This window comes from Dendrobium catenatum, unplaced genomic scaffold (genome assembly GCF_001605985.2).
Source record: "Dendrobium catenatum unplaced genomic scaffold, ASM160598v2 fragScaff_scaffold_716, whole genome shotgun sequence".
Lineage (NCBI taxonomy): Eukaryota > Viridiplantae > Streptophyta > Magnoliopsida > Asparagales > Orchidaceae > Dendrobium > Dendrobium catenatum.
In genome coordinates, this window is record NW_021319178.1 from 20,304,086 (window position 1) to 20,326,460 (window position 22,375).

General features: G+C 39.9%; 1 protein-coding gene across 1 annotated transcript; it reads right to left on the bottom strand.

The window, feature by feature from the left end:
• Positions 1 to 3,724: 3,724 nt before the first annotated feature.
• Positions 3,725 to 20,820, bottom strand: LOC110097230 (ABC transporter B family member 1). The gene is made up of 7 exons (XM_020823494.2): positions 19,935 to 20,820; positions 19,802 to 19,856; positions 19,075 to 19,711; positions 18,673 to 18,989; positions 18,369 to 18,592; positions 5,288 to 6,373; positions 3,725 to 5,213 (listed from the first exon to the last, which is right to left on the bottom strand). The coding sequence occupies exons 1-7, from the start codon at positions 20,400 to 20,402 to the stop codon at positions 3,951 to 3,953; spliced, it is 4,050 nt and encodes a 1,349-aa protein (XP_020679153.1). The 5' UTR covers positions 20,403 to 20,820; the 3' UTR covers positions 3,725 to 3,950.
• Between the last annotated feature and the right edge of the window lie 1,555 nt (positions 20,821 to 22,375).

Consider the following 22,375-nt stretch of genomic DNA (forward strand, 5'->3'; position numbering starts at 1 on the left):
TTATTAACTTATTTTTTAAAAATAAAACAATTTTATTATATATTATAAAATTTATTGATTAAAAACTAATAAAATTATTTTAATTAATAATTGATATATTTATTAATAATTAATATTAAAATTTTATATAAAAATTCCAAATACAATAGATTAATTACATATAATATTAAGAATTAAATAGTAACATAGTTAACTTAAATACATTAATAACGTATTTAATATTATTTAAATATATCAATTAAACTTTATTAAATTTAAAATTTAAAATTATGATTAATAAATTAATATTAATAATATTAATATTTAAGTTAATAAAGTTTATGCGGTTATTAAATAAAATTTAAATTTTAATCTTATCAGGCTAATTTTGTTAAATATCATTTCAAAAATTTATTAAAATAAAAAAAATAATTAAAATGTTACTAACAATTTAAATTATTTAAAATTTAATTAAATATTGAAATATTATATTTCATTATATAAATTTTAATTATTATTACAGAAAAATGGTTTTAACTTCCAACCTACTTACAAGCAAATAAATTAATCCTGATCACTGTAACAGCTGCATCCGAGAGCAAAAAGATATAAGTCTGATTACACCACTTTCAGGATCCAATTTAGGAAATTCTCATACACGGAATTTGAGACCAGTTTATGCGTGCAAAAAAAACGGGAAAACGCGTTAGCGCACATTTCGCTGGAATACGCCATTTCAATAAGCGCAGTCACCAAAATTTGAACAATGCGCGAACCTATTCGACGCATTCAAGGAATGCGACAGATCATATAGGCGCATTCTTTGAATGAGACGCCATGACCTTCACGCGTATCTGCTCTTCTCTATATATTCTTTTGCAAACGAGCTTTTTTCTCCTAAAATAAAAAGCTGACATGCTCTCTCTGAAAATTGTGGCCTATCATATATCAACTCAAGCTCTCAATATCTATTTGCTAATTATATTACTTGTCTTGAAAAAAAAAAGCCGCCATAGATCCCAACTTAATTTATATATATATATATTATATATAATATATATATTATATATATATATATATATATATCTTACATTAATTTATGAAAAAACTGGAATTAAAAAATATTAACAAATTAAAAATATTTGTGAAATTTCAGGTCACTATTCTAGTATTACAGCTCGTTCCAATGAACGCTTTATTATTGAAGTTCTGAATGGAACCTGCACCAACTTTTTCTATAGTCAATGAAATGCGACTTCTGCCCTAATTTTTAAAAAAAAAAATACAAATTAAAAAAAATATTGGGCGAATAATTTTTTACTTCATATTTAACGTTCCCAACCATCAAGCTTTCCTTACAAAATCAAATTATATTATATTTGTCTTTTTTTGTGTTACATCAAACACATTAGAAACCAAAAATCTACTTACATGTTACTATTTCTCTATCTACTCCCAAATGCAGTCAAGATTTTACCTATTTGTTTAAAAAAAAAAAAAAGGACAAAAAAAAAAAAGAGAAAAATCAGAACTTTAGATCGCACCATATCACTCAAATATTCCATACTTCAACGGAACCATTACATTACTATACTTTCTCCTCGCCCTCTCTGGCGCTCGTTAGATGCAACCCAGCACGCCACCCTGGAGTACAAACGCCTGCAGACTGCAGCATTACGAGCGTAGCACCATTGCGTAGCTGAAGCTAGAAGGTGAGAATGTGATCCCTGCTCCACAACCTTTCCCCTCGTCAATCACTTGCGATTAGTTTGGGCCCCTCTCACCAACGCAGCCGGTGGGCCACCATGACTGTTAGTTCGGCCGGCCGCGCTCGAGTCCAGCGCTTCTTGCACCGACCTCTCTCGATTCAGGTCCAGCGCGCTTGTAGCCTTCGGTCAAAGTAGAAAACCGGCCCTTTTTAGCAACCCCTAGCAATCGCAAATTCCGCTTGCCGCTGTCCTCCTGAAGCTGCACCCGCGGTCCCCTACCCACGTCTTTGTACCCCTCTTGGCATCCCAGATATTGAACGGTGAGCGTTTTGCCGCCGTCGCTATGCTTCGATGACCTCCGCTTCCGGTTCGCCCCCTCCGCCCGTACGCGATGTTCTTCTTGAATGTGGCGGAAAAACAGGCACCAGCTCCTGCGGACCACCCCGCCATCACTCGCCGCAGCGTTCTGAGGTTGTACTTGCGTGACTGTCCCCCCATCCACCAGAACCCGTCCTGAGCTTCGCGGTCGTAGAAGCGCTGATGAGTGCGATCCACGGAGCTCTCCGCACCGCTAGGTCCAACTAGTGCAAGAGTCTTGCCACAGCGAGCGCGTCAGAGAGTAAGGGTCTCGGAGTTAGGGGAAATCCGGCCGCGGATGGGTAGGCGAAGTCCACGTGCTTGAGCTCCACCTCCCCACGGAGGCGCTTCGGGCACCTGGGGTGCCCTCTGGGTCAGTCGGTTCGATCTCGGTCTTCGGCGTCGTTACCTCAAACAGGAAACGACGGCCCGGGCCTCCTTTAATGAAGTCTGGGCGAGTCTTAGTGTCTCGGCAGCGCCGTTCGCGGATACCATTTAGGGACCATGGAAGGACGCGAGATGGTCTGGAGAAGTCCGAGATTCCGTGTTTCACCAAGCCAAGCAGCGTAACCATAGCCCCAGAGCGTAGGAGGCGTAGAGAGGAACTGCCGCAATCCTAGCCGCTCCCGGCGACGGCCTTTCCAGAAGCACCGCCGCAGTTGGCCCTCCAGGTTTTCGCTTGCGAAAAGCTCAGTGATTTGGTCTCCGAATGAATGCTGAACCGTCCGTAAATCGCCACCGCCTCCCCGGCGATTTGTTGTGGCTCGAGCATGCGCTCCTTCCAAGTCTCCGGAGAAGCCTTGAGAAACATTTTCTGCGTAGCCAAGTTGTTCAATTGTTTTCCAAATTTATAAAGATGTTGCAAAACAATGTTCTAAAATCAAACGTACCTGTAGCAACTGGTAGCGGCGACTACGACGGAAATACGGCGATGAGAACGAGGGCAAGGCGCCACTGAAGGGACGAACCCGCGCGTGCAGTGCGACGAGCAAGAGGGCAATGTTTTGGACTATCACTGATATCCGATCCCCGATGCTGACCTGACATTATGGGCTCAGTGCAGTCTTGGCAACATGTCCTGGAGCTTAGTTTTCATCGCGGCTCGAACCAGGCGATTTCGTTCCGGAGAAAAGAAAGAGAACATCTTTTCCCGGACTCTTCTTGGTTAGATTCTCGCCTACCAACGTCCAGAAGAAATGGCTGAAAGCGTGTTGAAAAGAAGCATGAGCGGCCCGGGAATCTCTCTGCTAAAGCAAATAGCGACAAAAAATATTTGGGTCGCTGATTTGTCGCAGTAGCCTCGTAGCTAAAATTGGACATATTAGCGACCATTTTTTGGACGCTAATGAATATTTATTTGGATGCTTTTTAATAATTTTAATAATTAATTTTATTATATATATATATATATATATATATATATCTTACATTTATATTTATGAAAACTTGAATTAAAAAATATTAACAAATAAAATATTTGTGAAATTTCGAGGTCACTTATTCTAGTATTACACTCGTCCAATGACGCTTTATTATGAAGTTCTGAATGGAACCTGCACCAACTTTTTTCTATAGTCAATGAATGGACTCTGCCCTAATTTAAAAAAAAAAATACAAATTAAAAAAATATTTGGGGAATAATTTTTTACTTCATATTTAACCGTCCCAACCATCAGAGCTTTCCTTACAAAATCAAATTATATTATATTTTGTCTTTTTTGTGTTACATCAAACACATAGAAACCAAAAATCTACCTTACATGTACTATTTCTCTATTACTCCAAATGGCAGTAAGATTTTACCTATTTGTTAAAAAAAAAAAGACAAAAAAAAAGAGAAAATCAGAACTTTAGATCTGCGCCATTCACTCACAATATTCCATACTCAACGGATACCATTACTATTTACTTCTCCTCGCCCTCTCTGGCGCTCGTAGATGCACCCAGCACACCACCCTGAGACAAACGCTGCAGCTGCAGCATTCGAGCGTAGCATCCATCTGCGTAGTGAGCTAGAAGGTGAGAATGTGATCCCTGCTCCACCACCTTCCCCTCGTCAATCACTGCGATAGTTTGGGCCCCTCTCACCAACGCGAGCCGGTGGGCCACCATGACTGTAGTTCGGCCGGCCGCCGCTCGGTCCAGCGCTTCTTGCACCGACCTCTCCGATTCAGCGTCCAGCGCGCTTGTAGCCTCGTCAAGTAGTAAAACCGGCGCCTTTTTTAGCAACGCCCTAGCAATCGCAATCCGCTGCCGCTGTCCTCCTGAAAGCTGCACCCCGCGGTCCCCTACCCACGTCTTGTACCCCTCTGGCATCCCAGATATGAAGCGGTGAGCGTTTGCCGCCGTCGCTGCTTCGATGACCTCCGCTTCCGTCGCCCCCTCCCGCCCGTACGCGATGTTCTCTTGAATGGTGGCGGAAAACAGGCACAGCTCCTGCGGCACCACCGCCATCACTCGCCGCAGCGTTCTGAGGTTGTACTTGCGGATGTCCCGCCCATCCACCAGAACCCGTCCTGAGCTCGGGTCGTAGAAGCGCTGGATGAGTGCGATCACGGAGCTCTTCCCGCACCCGCTAGGTCCAACTAGTGCAAGAGTCTTGCCAGCGCGAGCGCGCAGAGTAAGGTCGCGGAGTACGGGGAAATCCGGCCGCGATGGGTAGGCGAAGTCCACGTGCTTGAGCTCCACCTCCCCACGGAGGCGCTCGGGCACCTGGGGTGCCTCTGGGTCATCGGGTTCGATCTCGGTCTTGCGGTCGATTACCTCAAACAGCGAACGCACGGCCCGGCCTCCTTTAATGAAGTCTGGAGCGAGAGTCAGTGTCTCGGCAGCGCCGTTCGCGGATACCATTAGGACCATGAAGACGCGAATGGTCTTGGAGAAGTCCGAGATTCCGTGCTTCACCAGCCAAGCAGCGTACCATAGCCCCAGAGCGTAGGAGGCGTAGAGGAGGAACTGCGCAATACCGTAGCCGCTCCCGGCGATCTGGCCTTTCCAGAAGCACCGCCGCAGTGGGCCCTCCAGGTTTGCTGCGAAAAGCTCAGTGATTTTGGTCTCCGAATTGAATGCTGCAACCGTCCGTAAATTCGCCACCGCCTCCCCGGCGATTTGTGTGGCTCGAGCATGCGCCCCTTCCAAGTCTCCGGAGAAGCCTTTGAGAAACATTTTCTGCGTAGCCAAGTTGTTCAATTGGTTTTCCAAATTTATAAAGATGTTGCAAAACATGTTCAAAATCAACGTACCTGTAGCACGGTAGCGGCGACTACGACGGGAAATACGGCGATGAGAACGAGGGCAAGGCGCCACTGAAGGACGAACCCCGCCGTGCAGGCGACGAGCAAGAGGGCAATGTTTTGGACTATCACTGATATCCGATCCCCGATGGCTGACCTGACATTATGGGCGTCCAGTGCGAGTCTGGCAACTGTCCTGGAGCTTGAGTTTTCATCGCGGTCGAACCAGGCGATTTCGTTCCGGAGAAAAGAAAAGAACATCTTTTCCCGTACTCTCTTGGTTAGATTCTCGCCTACCACGTCCCAGAAGAAATGCTGAAGCGTGTTGAAGAGCAGAGCGGCGGAGGAAACTGCGATGAGGAGGTAGCAGTACTTGGCGATCTCACGCCGCATGTAAGCGTAGTCCTGGGCATAGTAGACACTGAGTACGGCGCTGAGGACATACGCGAAGAAGGCGCTCATGGAACCGCACAGCATGGAGCCAACAGAGCCAATGAGCGCGTAAGCCCACTCCGGGGAGTTCATTTTTGCAAGCCGCCAGAATGAGCTAGCGTGGTCACGGAACGGCAGCTTCTCTTCCGACCGGTGGTGACCAGGATCGAAGGAAAAACTGAAATCAGACGTGGAGAAGTCGGAGAGGCGGCGCGAGTAGGGGGAACGGCCATAGGAGGAGTTGCGCGTGATGATTGGCGAGCTCACAGAGTTTCGGGCACTCGATGGCCGCGCGCTACTTTTCCGGGCATTGATGAGCGCAGCGTCGTGAGCCTGCTCCTGGAGGCGTATCAGGCGAGCATAGAGCCCATTATCTGCCCCCGCCATGAGTTCGTCGTGGGTGCCAAGCTCTGCTACACTCCCCTGCTGGATAACGGCGACAAGATCGGCCTTGCGGATTGTGGAGAGGCGGTGTGCGATTATGAGCGTGGTTCGGCCGATCATGAACCGATCTAATGCCTCCTGCACCAGCTTTTCGGACTCCGAATCGAGCGCGCTCGTCGCCTCATCGAGCAACAGTATTGCCGGATTCTTCAGCATCGCCCTCGCAATTGCGATCCTCTGCTTCTGCCCGCCTGATAGCTGTAATCCCCTCTCCCCCACCTGTACCACCACCGTCAGCTTGCCGAGGAAAAATCATGCCAAGATATTTAATATAATTCTATATATTTCTTTTAATTTAATTTTTCTTTTAATTTACATTAAAATTATTTAAATGAATGTAATTTAAAATATAATATTTTAAATAAGAATTTTCCAACACATTTTTTTTAATGCATAATAAAAGTAAATGATTTCACATGTTCTAATTTCTTTTATATTATACTCTTAAAATTTTAAGGATAATTTTCAACATAATTCTATTTATTTCTTTTTATTATTTATTGAAATATTTTAAAAAAAAAACAAAAAATGAAATAAATTGTTTGCTAGTTAGGTGACTTATTTATTAACTAGACAATTGATGTAGGCATGACACCCTAGTTCCGAGGTTATCGTGTGGCTTAGGTTTTGTTTGAGATGATTTTTTTATTGCTTTTTAATTTTTGTACTAAAATTTCATTTTAATAACCAATAAAAAATTATCCCAAATGAAACATTATGATGCAATGTAGATACCAATTTAGGTTAATTAGGGCATCATAACTATAGTTACAATACTAGTTGTTGGACCATCTATTAGTTATTATAATATACTTCACTCGTCTCATTTACTTCTTTACTCTCCAAAAAATTTTTTGCCAATGCTGTTATCCTATAAGTGATGAAGTACTATTCAAAGTAATATTAGCACATGCTAGGCATAAAACATTGATTACGTATATAGAAGTTGATAAAATTAATTTTATGATCACAATGTAGAATGTATTTTATCTTAGATGGCACATTCGTGCGGAGTCCGTACGTACGAATGTAACTTGCTTCCGAACTCCAATCACACAGGTGGCGAAGTCAGTCTGTACATATAGTGTGTATAATTTATACATTGTGTACAAATTATACATAGTGTACAGGCAACGTGGTTATGATTGGAGTCTGGACGCCGTCCAAACTCCGCACTTAATCATTTCTAAAAACATTGTGCATGAGTACATCTTGCTCTAAGCCTCTAACTCATCTTTCTTGTGGAATGATTTTTACTAACAATTTTATTAGATTTTGGGTGAACATCATAAGAACGAATAATTATTAGGTCAGGTGACCTGACCTAGTTCTACGTTCATACGCCAATAATATTTTGCCACGTCTTCTTACTTTTTACTGTGCGGCCCGACGACCCGACCCGGACCGGAACCTGAAATTGCTATGTTCGCGTATTGCTCGGTATTGCTAGGTATTGCTCCGTATTGCTTGGCAAAAATGAGAAATAATGCTCTATGAAGAACAATACCGAGCAATACGCGATATAGCAATTTCGGGTTCCGGTTCCAATCGGGTCGTCGGGCCGCGCGGTAAAGAGTAAGAACACGTGGCGCTATTTTACTGGCGTGCGAACGTAGATCTACGTTAGGTGATCGGACCAAACAAAAGTTCCACAAGAACAGATGCGGATGCCATCTTCAAAAACCCATCAAATCATCCAGCTCCATCTAGTGCGACAAAGGTCATTTCTCTACTAGCTATTCATTAACAACTTGAGTTCAAATCTAAAAAAAAAAATATTAAGGCCGCATAGAGGTAAAATTTTAATGTTAAAACTTTTAAATGAAAGCATGAAATGTTGGAAGAAAAATGTATCAACATTTGAAAGTTAGGAAAAATCTAATTGGTTGCTGTATTGGTTCTTTGCAAGTTGTGTTTTGCTTTGCATATATGATTTTTAATTGAGGTTAACCAAATTAAGTGTTTGTTTGATTTTAAGTTAATTTATAATTATAAGTCATATAGTGTTTAAAATCTTAAGTGAGTTAAGAATTAGATGGGAGAAATGAAATTCAAAGTCAGCAAAATAACTCTAGGAGCGCAACGAAGATGGGTTGAGTGGCGCCTGTGGCATTTAGTGCTCATGTGAAGGAAATGAATTGAACGTGCATTGCGATGCTCAGTGGTGCTGTCATGGTGCCAAGCTCTCTAAAGACAAGATTCTGGGAGAATTCGAAAGATTCTTTGGGAGCGCTACAATGCTGAGGAGGCTAGCATGGTGGCGCTAGGCCTCATTAGTGGTTTTTAAAAATTAAAATTATCTTAAACCATTTTGTAAATTTTATTAGAGCTATAGGAAACAAATAATTAATTTGTATAGTCATGTTGCCAACTGTACGGTAGTAAGTCTGTAGTAGCTATAAATAGGACTGTAGACCTGTAACAAGATTAAGAAATAATATTTCCTTCTTTTTACGCTTGTCTTCTTTCTCTGCCTTTTCTTTCTGTGCATTCAGTTCATACCAAAGATTCAAGAAACTTGAATCTTGTGTTTCCACATGGTATCAGACACAGCTAATTGATCCAGGGCAACAATGGCTGCTTCTTCCTCCTCCCAGACGAAGGATCCCACGGCAACTCTATCGTCTTCAACTCCGGCGATCTCCTCGTCGTTAAAGTTCATTCTCTCGAACCTCAAAAGCTTCATCCAAAGCCCCATCTCTCCGGACAACTGTCATCTATGCCGTTCTCAGATTCTCAAAATCTGCCGAGCCAACGGTTTTGTGACATTTCTTGATCGTTCAACTTCAATCCCACCGGCGATCATCAATCAAACGGATGGATCTTCCACCCCGAACACCGAGCACGCTCAATGGCTTCTCACCGACCAGAATCTGGCGGAGGCCATATGCTCCATGATCTCAGCATCAAACTCCATCCTTTCATGAGGCAAATAAACATAAAGAATGGCGTGAGGCCATGTCATCCGAATTTTTTGCACTGCAAACTCAAGGCACATGGAGTCTTGTCCCATGTCCGACAGATAAAACAATACTAGGATGTAAATGGACATATCGCACTAAGCTCCATGCGAACGGTTCCATTGCCCGTTACAAAAGCCCGGCTGGTCGCTCAAGGTAATAATCAGGAATTCGGGCTTGATTACACGGAGACGTTCAGCCCAGTTGCTAAATTATCTACAATCCGGATTCTTTTAACGATCGCTCTTCACAACAATTGGAATGTTCATCAACTAGATGTGGCAAACGCTTTTCTCCACGGTAAACTCACCGAAACTGTCTACATGCGTCAACCAATTGGATTTGAAGACACCACATATCAGGACCACGTCTATCTTTTACACAAAGCCATATATGTCCTTAAACAAGCACCACGCCAATGGTACAATAGCTTCACCTCGCATCTGGAAGCAATTGGATTTCTCCAAAGCTCATTCGATCCTTCCTTTTATATCTTCCGCAAGAATCACATTCAATTGTTCCTGTTAATCTATGTCGATGACATAATCTATGTTGATGACATACTTCTAACGGGAAACGATGCACAAGCTCTCCATCATGTCATGCAATTGGTACACACCAAGTTCACAATGAAGCATCTCGGCGAGGTACATTCGTTCCTTGGTATTCACATTACACATACTAATAACACATACTTTCTCTCACAGTCAAACTACACGAAATCAATTCTCCAAATGGCAAAACTCAGTGACTGCAAATCGCTGGCTAACCTGGCGTGTACAAAGCTACTGCAGGATTTCTCGCCGGACACTGTGCTGTCCGATCCTTCAACATACAGACGAATTACGGGTTCCTTACAGTATTTAATCCTAACTCGCCCGGACATTGCGTACAGTGTGAATCTTCTTTCACAACATATGCATGAACCCCGACCTCAACATATCTACTTGCTCAAAAGAATGCTGCGTTATCTCCAAGGTACGATTGCTTTTGGTATTCCTATTACGAAGTCTAATATGCGCCTCACTTCATTTTCAGATGCCGATTGGGCGGGTGATCCAGTTTCCAGGAAGTCCACATCCGGTTACTGCTCATTTCTCGGGAATACCATCATCTCCTGGACTGTCAAGAAGCAAACCACGGTGGCTCGATCATCCATAGAGTCTGAATATAGGGCGCTAGCCGCTCTAACGGCTGACATCATTTGGCTTCGTCGAATTCTTAGTGATTTTGGAGTTACTCAATCAACTTCTACCGATATATATTGCGATAATACATCGGTTATAGCCATAGCTAATAATCCTGTATTTCACGCTCGCACGAAACACATTGAAATTGACCATAGATTCATCAGAGATCACATTCATCAACACACGATCCGTATCATGCCAATTAGCACCATAGATCAACCGGCAGATATAGTGACTAAATCTCTTTCTACTCCTCGCTTCCACAAACTCCGAAACAAACTAATGGTCGTCGACAGGTCATCAGTTTGCGCGGGCGTATTAGAGCAACAGGAAACAAATAATTAATTTGTATAGTCGTGTTGCCAACTGTACGGTAGTAAGTCTGTAATAACTATAAATAGGACTGTAGACCTGTAACAAGATTAAGAAATAATATTTCCTTCTCTTTACGCTTGTCTTCTTTCTCTGCCTTTTCTTTCTGTGCATTCAGTTCATACCAAAGATTCAAGAAACTTGAATCTTGTGTTTCCACAAATTTCACATGCCAATCATTCTTGTAGGAGAAGAAAGGAGGAGAAGGGAGATGAGAAGAAGAGAGAGAAAAGAGGTGAGAAATTTTGGCGACCAAAGCTCATAATTTGTTTGTGAGACCTATTCAGAATAATTGTAGAAAACAAGGTAGATTTCTAAAACCGATATGTGATTTGAATTCCAATGATTTCATAAAAAGTAATAAACAAAAATATCCTTTTTCTCGGGTTTTATAATGTTTTTACAGTATAACTTTTATATATTGTTTTACATCGAACATTTTAATTATAAAAAATTAGATTTTCACCGATTCATTTTTCCTATACAAATTTCTAGGTGTATAAATTAATTGAGGTTTTTTTGGTAGTTGCAATAGTTATATAAAAGTCTTTAAATGTTTATATGAATATTCACTTAAAATTGAATTTTGAACATAAAAAGTTCAGTGAGTATGACATTATACTAGCAATCTAGCTTTTTATAGGCAATTCTTGCATTATTTATTAATTTATTCTGACCCAATTTGCTCAATGTGGATGTAAAAAAAATTCTAACCTCACTTGCTAAAAGCGAGTAGCGAATGTGAGAAGTTATGTGGCACTATTATGTTCTAACTCAGGCCCAACCTATTAGATGCAAGTATGAGAAGATCAAATGAATGTAAAAGCGAAAAAGGAGTTATAAACATATATAAGACATGTACATTTTAATCATTACATTGTATGTGCTAATACTTCTAAAAATTAAGTTTAAATAATATTCTGAACTAAATTTGATAATTCTTGAAGTTCTGAATGAATCCTGATAAAATGTGAAAACAAATTGCAAGTGAACCTCTAATAGTAATGTTCTATGAAGCTTTTGATCTTCTCTATGCAAGTGGCTTTAAAAGGTATAAAATAAAAACTTTGAAATCAAGTAAACTCTAAAATCCTAAAAAATTATACTATCTTAACACTTTATTTATTCATTATAATTAATTATAATTATTTTTATTAATTAATTACTATGTAATATTTTAATTTGGATATTAATATTTGTGATGGGTAAGAGAAAGAAATCTACTAAGTTAATTATGCTTATCCTATGATGTTTTCTTATATTCCAGGGAAAGGTAAAAACCCTGAAGAGTATGAAAGGGTAAAAGCAAGCTCTTTTGAATCGAAGTTATTAAGATAATGCTTTGTAATCTAGTATTTAATTATTTTGATGTAAAACACTTCCTGAGTTGGATTAGTTTACATATATTTTTTATTAAATAAAATATGTTGAATTACTTTTATTAATTGAATTTTAGTAGCCCTAGTTATATCTAGTGATGGTTAAGTTATTAAAGCATAGGTTTATGATTTCAATCATTCCATTAGATTTTAAGGCGTCACAATTATGAGCATTTATGTCAAGTCTATAGCTAATTGGAGATATTTTTGTCCCATCCTTAATATAGATGATATATTCTAGCTTTAATATGAATAAGGGGAAATTACTATCCAAGTAGAAATTGATGCAAATAATGACTCATTCATATTTGCATTTATTGTTTTCGGGTCATAATATAGTGAGTCGTGGATATGATTACTGTTATAAATCGAACTAGTCGGTTCGGTCAAAGTGTCGAACCAAGGCCGCAAACGATAAAATACCCTACACATGCACATAACATGCCTTCGGTTACCCTCACGCAAAATCCTCTAATCATGCAAATTGCAAGATTTCACCTTTTGGCATTTGACACCGTTTGAAATTTCCTGCTATCGACCTTCCCTCTCATCATTTATAGCAAAATGGAACCTAGGGCAACCACCAACACTTTTGTTTTTCTCTTCTTCTGCTTTCATTCCTTCAACCAAACCCTCCTTTTTTCCTTCTTCCTCTTCAATCGATAATAACCAACAACAATCATTTTCTCAACTCTACTCATCTAAATAGTGAGTTTTTTCCCCTCCTCTGCACTCTTTCTTCTTTTCACCTCCTATGAGAAATTCTTCTCGGACCAATCTTCGCAGTTCCTGCCATATGCCGTTGCCGTGGAGCTCATCCATGTGCTGTCGGGCTAAGTCTTCAAGGATGTCTGGATAAATACGAGGTTGACAACCTGGGCGCGAAGGATGGGCAGAGCTTGCTGTGTTAGCAAGTTCATCATCTTGATATGACGGAGGATGCATCCTTGGAAGAGGGAGAGGAATCTCTACATGAAAATGTTTGGGTTGAACATCTTTGGCCAGTGGAGGATCTCGAGGGAGAAGAATCTCTTCCTGTGGTGCTAATATTATCCGCCAATTCTCTTGTAGGAGTCGAAGGATCTCATTATGAGATTCCTCCAATTTTCGGATGCTTTCTTCTAGGTATGGTCCTGAGGTTCCTTCCCAAGTAGGGTTTCTCCCCCCGGGATGGAAAGAAACCGATGCATGGCGTCTCTTGTAGGAGTCGAAGGATCTCATTATGAGATTCCTCTAATTTTCAGATGCTTTCTTCTAGGGATGGTCCTGAGGTTCCTTCCCCGATAGGGTTTCGCCCCCCGGGATGAAAAGAAACCGACGCATGGTGTCCCTGGTTCATGGAATGATTCCTGGAATGGTATGAGTTGGAGTGAGAGGCTCCCAAGATGCAATTGCTACGTTTGTTGGCCATCGAAGGGGTGCTTAGGATAGTGGGATTAGAGTTACCACAGATGGCGTCAAACTGTTGCAGGCTATAATATACGTGACAATAGAGTTATAGTGCTACGTCTTAGCGTTAAATGAATATCCAACTCACTCACAGATAACACACGATTTTTTACGTAGAAAACCCTAGAAGGGGGAAAAATTACGGGGCCTAGCCCAGTTGAAAATGATTCCATTAGAATATGTGTTTAGTATAGTGGGCTGACTCATCCTTAAGGGCGATCATATTACAAATATCAACCGTATGATTTAGTCCAGAGACAAGCGGGGATGAAAATACGATGTCACTCGGTGGTCCGGCGGATGTCCGACCGTCAGTTGGTGGTCTGGTGGTGGTCCGGCAGAAGTTTGGCGTTAGGTGGTGGTCCGATCGAAGTCTGGGGAACAGTTGGTGGTCTGGCAAACTCCAGCGTCGATTGGTAGTCCGACGAAACTCCAGCGTTAGGTGGTGGTCCGAAGGAACTCCAGGCGTCACGTGGGGATTTGGCAGAACTCCGGCGTTAAGTGGTGTTCCAACAGAACTCTGGGCGTCGCGTGATTGTCCGGCGGAACTCTGGGCGGTGGTCGACAAGAAGCAAAGAGACAAGAGTGATCTTCGATCTCTCTCTTGTTTCATTTGGCTTGGGTCCTTTTTCATGAAAAAGGGAGCTCTATTTATAGATTGTCTAGAGTGGCATGATTTGTAAATAGATGGAAGATCAATGGTATTTTAGGAGTAGTTTGGATGGACGATTGATGTTTAATCCCTTGATCGTGGACCGTTTATTGGGCATTTGAACGTCTTAATGATATCGGAATTCAATGATCTTATGCTTGTTGGACTTGCTTGTCGAGCCACATGTCATGTTTGGAAACCGTTTGACAAATCAAATTGAGGTTCGAACTTTCCAACAACACTTTGGTTCCTTGATTTGGACCCATTTGGGCTCAGATTGACTCGAATTTGGTGTCGTTGGGTTCAAATTTTTGAGACGTTCAGTTTGACTATAAGTTTGCTAAAATTGGAGTTCAAAAGATCCCACATTTAATTTCGAAAGTTTCCGACTTGATTTTGCCTCGAGATTTGTGCCCGGTCAAGATAATTTTTGGATGGTATATCAATTTCGTCAAGCACGGTGCTTAATAAATTGAGATACATATAATCATGAACTGAAAATGATGAATAAGTAATAAATCATATTGGAATACACTACAGAAAGATCATTCATTATTGGCGAAATATTTTCTAACGAATTTCAATGAAACATTTCTAACAGATTTTCCAGCGGATTTCCTAATAGTTTTGATTTCTGGTGAATTTTCCGACGACTTTTCTAGCTGATTTTTGAAGAAGTATTTCTGATAGCTTTTCAATGGATTTTAATAATTATTGAAAAAAAAAATCTTAATTTGAAAATACGAATTAAAACTATTTGAAATAAACTAATAATATTAACTAATTTAAATTAATTATTTAGATATTTAACTCTAAAGTTAAGTATGCTTGTAGAAAAGCAGTCTTATGATGATTGACCATCTAATAAGTTACATCAATGAGACAAAATTGTGAGGTCATTACGTCATAATGAACAATATCTCGATGGTTACAAATAGTATTAAAGCAATACATATACCTCGAAGAATAGAACTTAGTGCTTTTATCTACTTGGTAGATGATTCTAGGCTAAGGAAATTCACAAGGACACCAGTTATCTAAATGAGAGAGATTGTGAAATCCCTTCTGAAAATAAAACTAAACTTTTAAATATTGAGATAATTTTTAGTGTAATGATTGAAATTTCATTATAAACTCTAAAAGTATTCACGCTCATACAAGAGCACTTCTAAAATGGGTGACCTCTTAGAAAATTATACTAACTAGATAAAATACTGAGGCTATTAGGCCAAAATAGATAATATCTTGATGGATACAAATTTGGGCTGCTACAACATCACCTAGAGATGTTTTAGAAGAAGTGATGATAGGCATTAATCATTATATCACAACACTATGATGTAACCTAAAGATTGTAACACCAAAATTTATTATATCAGCAAGGCTACTAGACACAACAAAACAGACATATCCAAATAATCTAGAGAATTCTAGGTACTCTGACTAACAATAGTTTAAATATATGCGTATTAAAAATTAATTTATAGTGACATTTGTTTTCTTCCTCATTTTAGAAGAAATGGCTGAATGTGCAAGTAGACATGATCATCATAGAACAAAGAGATGGGATAGCATGGCATAGGTTATTATAGATTTGACACCACCAAAGGTTTAACCATGCCCATACGTCACTAACTTATATTAGAATTTAGTGAACATATGTGAATATAGTAAAATATTCATCCATTTAAATAAAATCATATATTAATCATTTATGACATTACAAAATCAATAATTATAAAATGAATTATTCAGGAGGCATCAAAACTTCTCTTAATGGACATCTATGTCAATTAAGACAAATTCATACACACATCAAATACGTAAGATTTGAACCGAAGTACTCTTGATTAGTAGCCAAAATTCTCAACCAACAAACCAAGTTGAGTTGCGTACAATTGTTGATTTTCTTATGCACTTTTTTGTGTATAAAGTTAATTAGATCATCTTATAATTACTTTGGTTGAGCACTAGGACCTTTTAGACTAACACATTCCACTTCTTCATATGCAAAATGACTATTATGTTATAGATGTTGAACTAATCTTAGACATTAGGTTTAATGGCCTAATTTTAGTTGGCCATATCATATTTGGTAAGGTTTTTAAGTTATTAGGTGCTTTTAATATATAAAATTAGATCATCATCTCCTAAATACCTTCCTAAGAGTGATATCCACAAACTAATACATTCCACTTACATTTAGATTTTGTTTGGGGTAATTTTCTTATTGTTTTACAAAATTATTATAGAGATAATAACTTTTTAAAGTTGTAGAAAGTACCTTTCTTTTTTATATATATTTCTGAAAACATAAATGGTCAAATAGAACTGTGGTTACGGTTTGTTTTTTGTTACAGTTTGAAAAACAAAGCAATAAAAAAGCTATTCCAAATGATTTCTTAATTAAGATGATTTCACACTATAGGAAGTTGAATTAAACTTAAGCTGATATATGATGATCCATCTTTAATTGAGCATAATAAGGAAGGTGAAGAACAATGATTGAAATCATGGCCTGACTACTACAATGAGTAATCACACTAAAAATTGTTGAACTAGCCTTAGGTCATTAGACCTAGGGTTGATGACCTATCTTTAGTTGGGCATATTGTGACAGAAATGGAAGCCACGATTCAAGTATTATAATTAAGGCTTTGTTTGAGATATAGCAGGAACATCAACATCAACATCAAGCCTTTTTTCCACTATGAGGGGTTGACTACATGAATCATTTTTCTCCATTGTGTCATGTTAAAAGTCAAATCTCGTTTAAATCTAATAAAGAAAAGTCATTTCTAATATTTTCTAATCAAGCCTTTTTAGGTCTACCTCTACCTTTCTTAACATAAGTCAAATCTAATATCTCTATTTTTCTAACCGGGTCATCAGAAGTCCGTCGTTTTATGTGATCACCAAACGATCTAAGACGACTCTCTCTAATCTTATTTTACACTGGAGCTACTCCAACCTATGTTTGAGATAGATTTTGATATTTTTATTTTTTTTGCTTCATAGAAATTTTTGTACTAAAAAATTGTATATTTTAAAAAATAATAAAATTTGTTTAAAATCAAACCTAAGTTGTTAGGCAGAAATCTTGGAAGTGATAGTATACCATAATACAAAATATTTCTCATCATAAAAGTTGATTATTAATAATAATTAAAATGATTACATATTCATACCTGCCTATTTATCCGGCACTATATGGACCAAGGCTTTTAAAATCGGACCGGACCGGCCGGTTCAACCGGTTCAACCGCGAACCGGCCGGCCGGCTGGTTACGGTTCAAGTTATAACCGGTTTCGCATAAAACCGGTGATGAACCGCTCGAACCGGCGGTCCGACCGTGATGTTTAGAAGTTTTAAATTTACGGTTGACTTGGTTTTGTAGAATTTCTGGTAGCTCTGTTGCCTAAGTTTGATGAAAAAAAAAAAGTTCTCTTGTTTTCACTGATTTGTAGTGTGAGGTGAATGACTGAATGGTAGATTTTTTAAAATGTTCATATTTTTTGTATATCTGAATGTTTTCTTCTTGTTTTCTTGGCTTAGAAATCTGATAAAAAATAGGCTGCGAGCGTTCTTCGTTACGTAATTGTGTAATTATTATAATATTTAAATAAAATAAATATTAATTACGTCATCCGGTTCGACCCCGGTCGAACCATCCGACCGCTAACCACTTCTTCTTCCGGTTCATTGACCGGTCCGATTTTAAAAGCCTTATATGGACTACATTAGTTAACCTATAATAATTGTTCAAAGGGGCTGTAAATTCTTCAAGCACAAAATTCGAGTACGTACGGTTTATTCCATATAAATTTTTTGCGTGTTTGTATGCGTATAAATAAGAATTAATGTGGAAAAATTTCGTAAAATTTGTCAACTTCAAGTTCATTAGTTGTGGGCCTGTGAATTTGGAAATAGAAAAGGACCCGAGAAAGAAAAAAAGAATCTTTCCATGTTACTCAATTTGGACTGGTGGAAAACTCGCAGGGAGCCATCAACCATCTTAATCAGTTGTAGATGCCGTGAAATATGTCATTTAGATGGGGTTAGAGGAGATGATGAAGGCGAAAGGTGTTCTTAATTCAGTGATAAACCAGTCTAAAAAAAGCGGGACAGGAAAGGCACGTAGAAATGATGACGGCAATGTAACCCGGAAATAGATACTGGAAGGAGGGGCAGAGAGAGGAGGAAGAACGGACCTGGGAATCGTAGCCGTCCGGAAGCTTTATGATGAAGGAATGGGCGTTGGCCACCCTAGCAGCTTCTTCTATCTCTACCTGAGTAGCATCCGCCCTACCCAAAAGGAGATTTTCTCGGATGGAGGTGGCGAACAGAGCTGGCTCTTGGCTTACCAGACCGATCTGCTCTCTGAACCATCTCAGCTTCAGATCCTTTATGTCATTGCCGTCGAGCAGCACTTGCCCTGTCATAAACAACAAATAATTAATGACGATTGAAACAAGCAAAGAGCCTCATTTGCTATTAAAATTTTAGATAACACACCTGAGTTGGGATCGTAGAATCTTTCTATAAGCGACACGACCGTGCTCTTACCAGAGCCGCTGCTTCCGACTAGAGCCAGTGTCTTTCCAGAGGCGACGCTGAGCGAGAAATTCCGCAGGATTTGGGCCTCCGGCCGGGCAGGGTAGGAAAAGTCGACGTTTTTAAGCTCAATGTGACCGGCGACTGACTCGAGCTCCGTCCCAGCTTCTGCGTTGCGGTCGATATCCGGCCGATGGTCGATTGTCTTGTGTATCTTGGCTGCGGCAACTCTGGCCTTGGCAAGCGAGGATAAGCTTGGAACCGACTGCCCTAGAGCCCTGCAAAGGAGGGTATTTTTGTTATGCTAATAAGTTTGAGGAACAGAAGAAAGGAAGGAACTTTATTGAGCTTTGCTGAACTTACAGTCCTCCGATCATGACCGCAAACATGGTGGCGATGGCTAAGCCGCCGTTTGCGTGGCGATGGCGCACGAGGTGGCCGCCACACCAGAGGAGGAGAGCGTAGCAGCAGAAGACGGTGAAGTAGGTGGCGCCAAGTCCGATGCCTTTTGCGAAGCCAATTCGATAGCCAATCCTCTGCGCCACCTTCAGCGCCTCCGAGTAGGCCTGGAGAGCCCTCGACTCACCGCCGAACGACTGAACCGTACGGATCTGCGACAGTGACATATCTGCTATGTTGCTGGCCTGAGAGAGCGCGTCTTGGCTTTTGGAAGTGAGCTTGGCCAACGTTGTGGTATGGATGCCGCCGATCACGGCGATGAGGGGAACCACTGCTAGTGTGACTAGGGCCAGCTGCCACACAGCGGTGAAACCGATGACAAAGCCGGATACAAGAGTAGCCAAGTAGTGAATCAAGTTCCCAAGCTTCTCGCTGATGGCGTCCTGAACGATGACTGCATCGGCATTGATGGCGAAGACGACGTCCGAGGTGCGGACCTCGGTGTCAAAATAGCGAATGTCTTGGTTAAGCGCCGACTCCAAATATTTTATTCTCATCTTCGTAGACTGTCGCTCCCCCGTCCACATCCAGCAAGAAATCTCTGTTTCACGGTTTAAACAATTTCTGCACTGTTACAGCTATACATTTAGGCAACATAAATCAAACGCAATTGAAAGTTGAAGAAGTTTACCAGCCCAAGAAGACACCCAAATGGCAGCACCAACGACTAGAAAGTAGAAGGAATACTGCAAAATTAAAAAAAAAAATGGTTAATTTCGATGATTAACAATTGGGTTAAAACGAAGGAGTCGGAAATGGCAAACCTTGATGACTTCTCGAACCATTGTATCGGGGTTGTTGGCGTTAGAACCGAAGGAATCGACAAGATCTGCGAAGAATCGGAGGAACACCGGGAGGGAGCAGCCGTGAATGATGGCTCCGGCGGTGCCAATAGCCATCAGCACGTAGTCTAGCCCATCGGAAAATCGGAATAGCTCAAAGCAGCCTACCGCCGGCAGTGGTGGCGCAGGCTTCTCATCCCCTTCACCACGCTCGCTTCCACCATGCTCTGCTCTTTCCCCTGCAACTCCCTCTTCTTCCAACTTCCCGTTGGGAAATTCCATCTCTGAAGCTGCAGACTGGACAGCATTAGCAGACTTTGTCTTGGTGTCTTCCTGGCGCACTTTGTCGGAGACCTCAATGACAAGCAATTCCTCCTGCCTGGGAGAGTGGAGCGGCGAACAGACCTGGAAACCTTGCAACTCAGGGCGGCTCAGATGCTCCTGCGACATTGCAGCCAAAGCACCATCAACACCTTTCTCTCTCTCTCTCTCTCTCTCTCTCTGCGTGTGTCTGGCTAGCTTGGCACTCAGCCTCACTAGCCTATTCTCGTGCCTTCTTAACTACCTTTCGTGCAGCAACAAGACGCAATCTTTCCTTTTATCAAAATAATTATGACAAGATCAAAGAAAATTTAACGGTAAAGGGCGAACTTTCCCTGGAGGAAGCCATGTGTGCGAAAGGAACTTTTATAAGCAAAAATTGTGACGGTGGCAACCGTAATTTGGGATTTCGAAGTTAACATTTTTAGGGCGGGGCTGGGAACTGGGGAGCTGTTCTCTCTCCAAAGCAAGAGGCAAGGACGTGTGAAAACAGTAAAGGGCAAAACCCAGGACTTCTGAATTTAGTATTTTGACCAATAAATTCGGAGAGTTCACTCTCGAAAGCCCTTTTAAATAATGATCGCTTCCGCTGCACGCCAAGTTCCGGATTATTAAATTATGGACGTGCTGAAAGAGAGAGAAAAAAGAGTGGAGGAGGAAAGCTAGCACTGTTAGAATTTTTTTGTTTATTTTTATTTAATTTTTTTAGAATGAAGAATCGAGGATAAATTAAAAATAATTTTTTAAAAACTAAAGTCAAATGGTAAAAAAATTGGTCCAATTAAAGATTTAAACTGCAAAAAAAAAAAAACTGTGAACTTGAAGAAAGTAAAAGAATAAGTGGAGGTGAGGAGTTAGCAAGACTTAAATGTGAAGGAGCATAATTTCAAAGTAGTCACATTATTGGTGTGGCAAAATCTGATCATGTGTCAGGGAGAAAATTTGTGAAGAAATACACGCTGGAAGGGCTGGAAGGACTGGAAGGAAGAGATAGCAACACAAAATTGATAAAAAGGTCAACCTATACTGCATATGGGACATTAAACCACAAAGGACCTAATTATTTATCAGTTCAATCTCAACAAAACAGATCAAAAAATTAAAATTAAATAATACCCTAAAAAGTGGAGATGAATGCACCACAAAAATAGAGAGTTACAAAATGGCAAAGATTATGAAACCCGATTCCAAATGACTATTTTAATGCAAAAAAAAATATTATAAGTCTCTAAAATTTTAAATATGAATATATATCGAGATATTTTGCTAAGAGAATGTGTTGAATTAGATAGTGAGATAATATAAAATATATATTTATATATTTTTTAATAAAAGACAGTTTATAATGTAATATATGAAGAGATATAAGTAACAAATTTATAAAAGAGAAATGTAAAATTTGTAAGCTAACTTATGTTATTCCATTGACTCATTGAGAGTTTATTAGACATTGTTAGAGTTAGAAATATGAATGAGAATCATTGGGCAAGATGTTAAGCTGTATACAACTCTTTCGAATAGAGGCTTTGTATTTTTTTTCCTTTAAGAATAGCTTGACAAAGTTGATATATAATTATTTTAAGATGCCACTATGTAAACTTAGATAGGAGACTTGATGAAGAGCTCGGGCTTGCTTATAAACTTTATCCTTATCTAAGCTCTAGGAGTGAAAGAGGATGAAGATATTATATGAACTATATGTCTGTTGGAATCAACAAATCTTAATACAATGTTGACAGGTCAATTCACCCACTTCAAGTGAGATGATAAAACTTTCTTCAAAGCTTCACTTGGTGAATACTTGAACAAATCACGCTTCTTGCTAGAATTTCTAGTGTACTCCTAATATTTTTTTGAACCACTCATCTTTGAAATTTCAATCTACAATCCAAGATCATTTCATAAGATCTCTTCACAACTCAATCAAGCGAAGAGTTTCAAAATCAATTTTAAATTGGGTTAAATAAAAGTCAACTTAGAATGACTATAGGATGCCCTAGACATAAAGTGACCATAGGATCATACAATCAATGGCTATTCTTAAATAATCTTAACCTAGACATTTTCTATGCTTAACCTTAATAGGTACAATCAATGGCTTG

Coding starts and splice junctions, on each gene's coding strand:
- LOC110097230 (XM_020823494.2), bottom strand. CDS start 20,402: ATGTCGCAGGAGCATCTGAGCCGCCCTGAGTTGCAAGGTTTCCAGGTC. Junction 19,857..19,934: donor TGGTTCGAGAAGTCATCAAG/GTTTGCCATTTC, acceptor TTAATTTTGCAG/TATTCCTTCTACTTTCTAGT. Junction 6,374..18,368: donor CGGACGGCTACGATTCCCAG/GTCCGTTCTTCC, acceptor GTGGTGGTACAG/GTGGGGGAGAGGGGATTACA.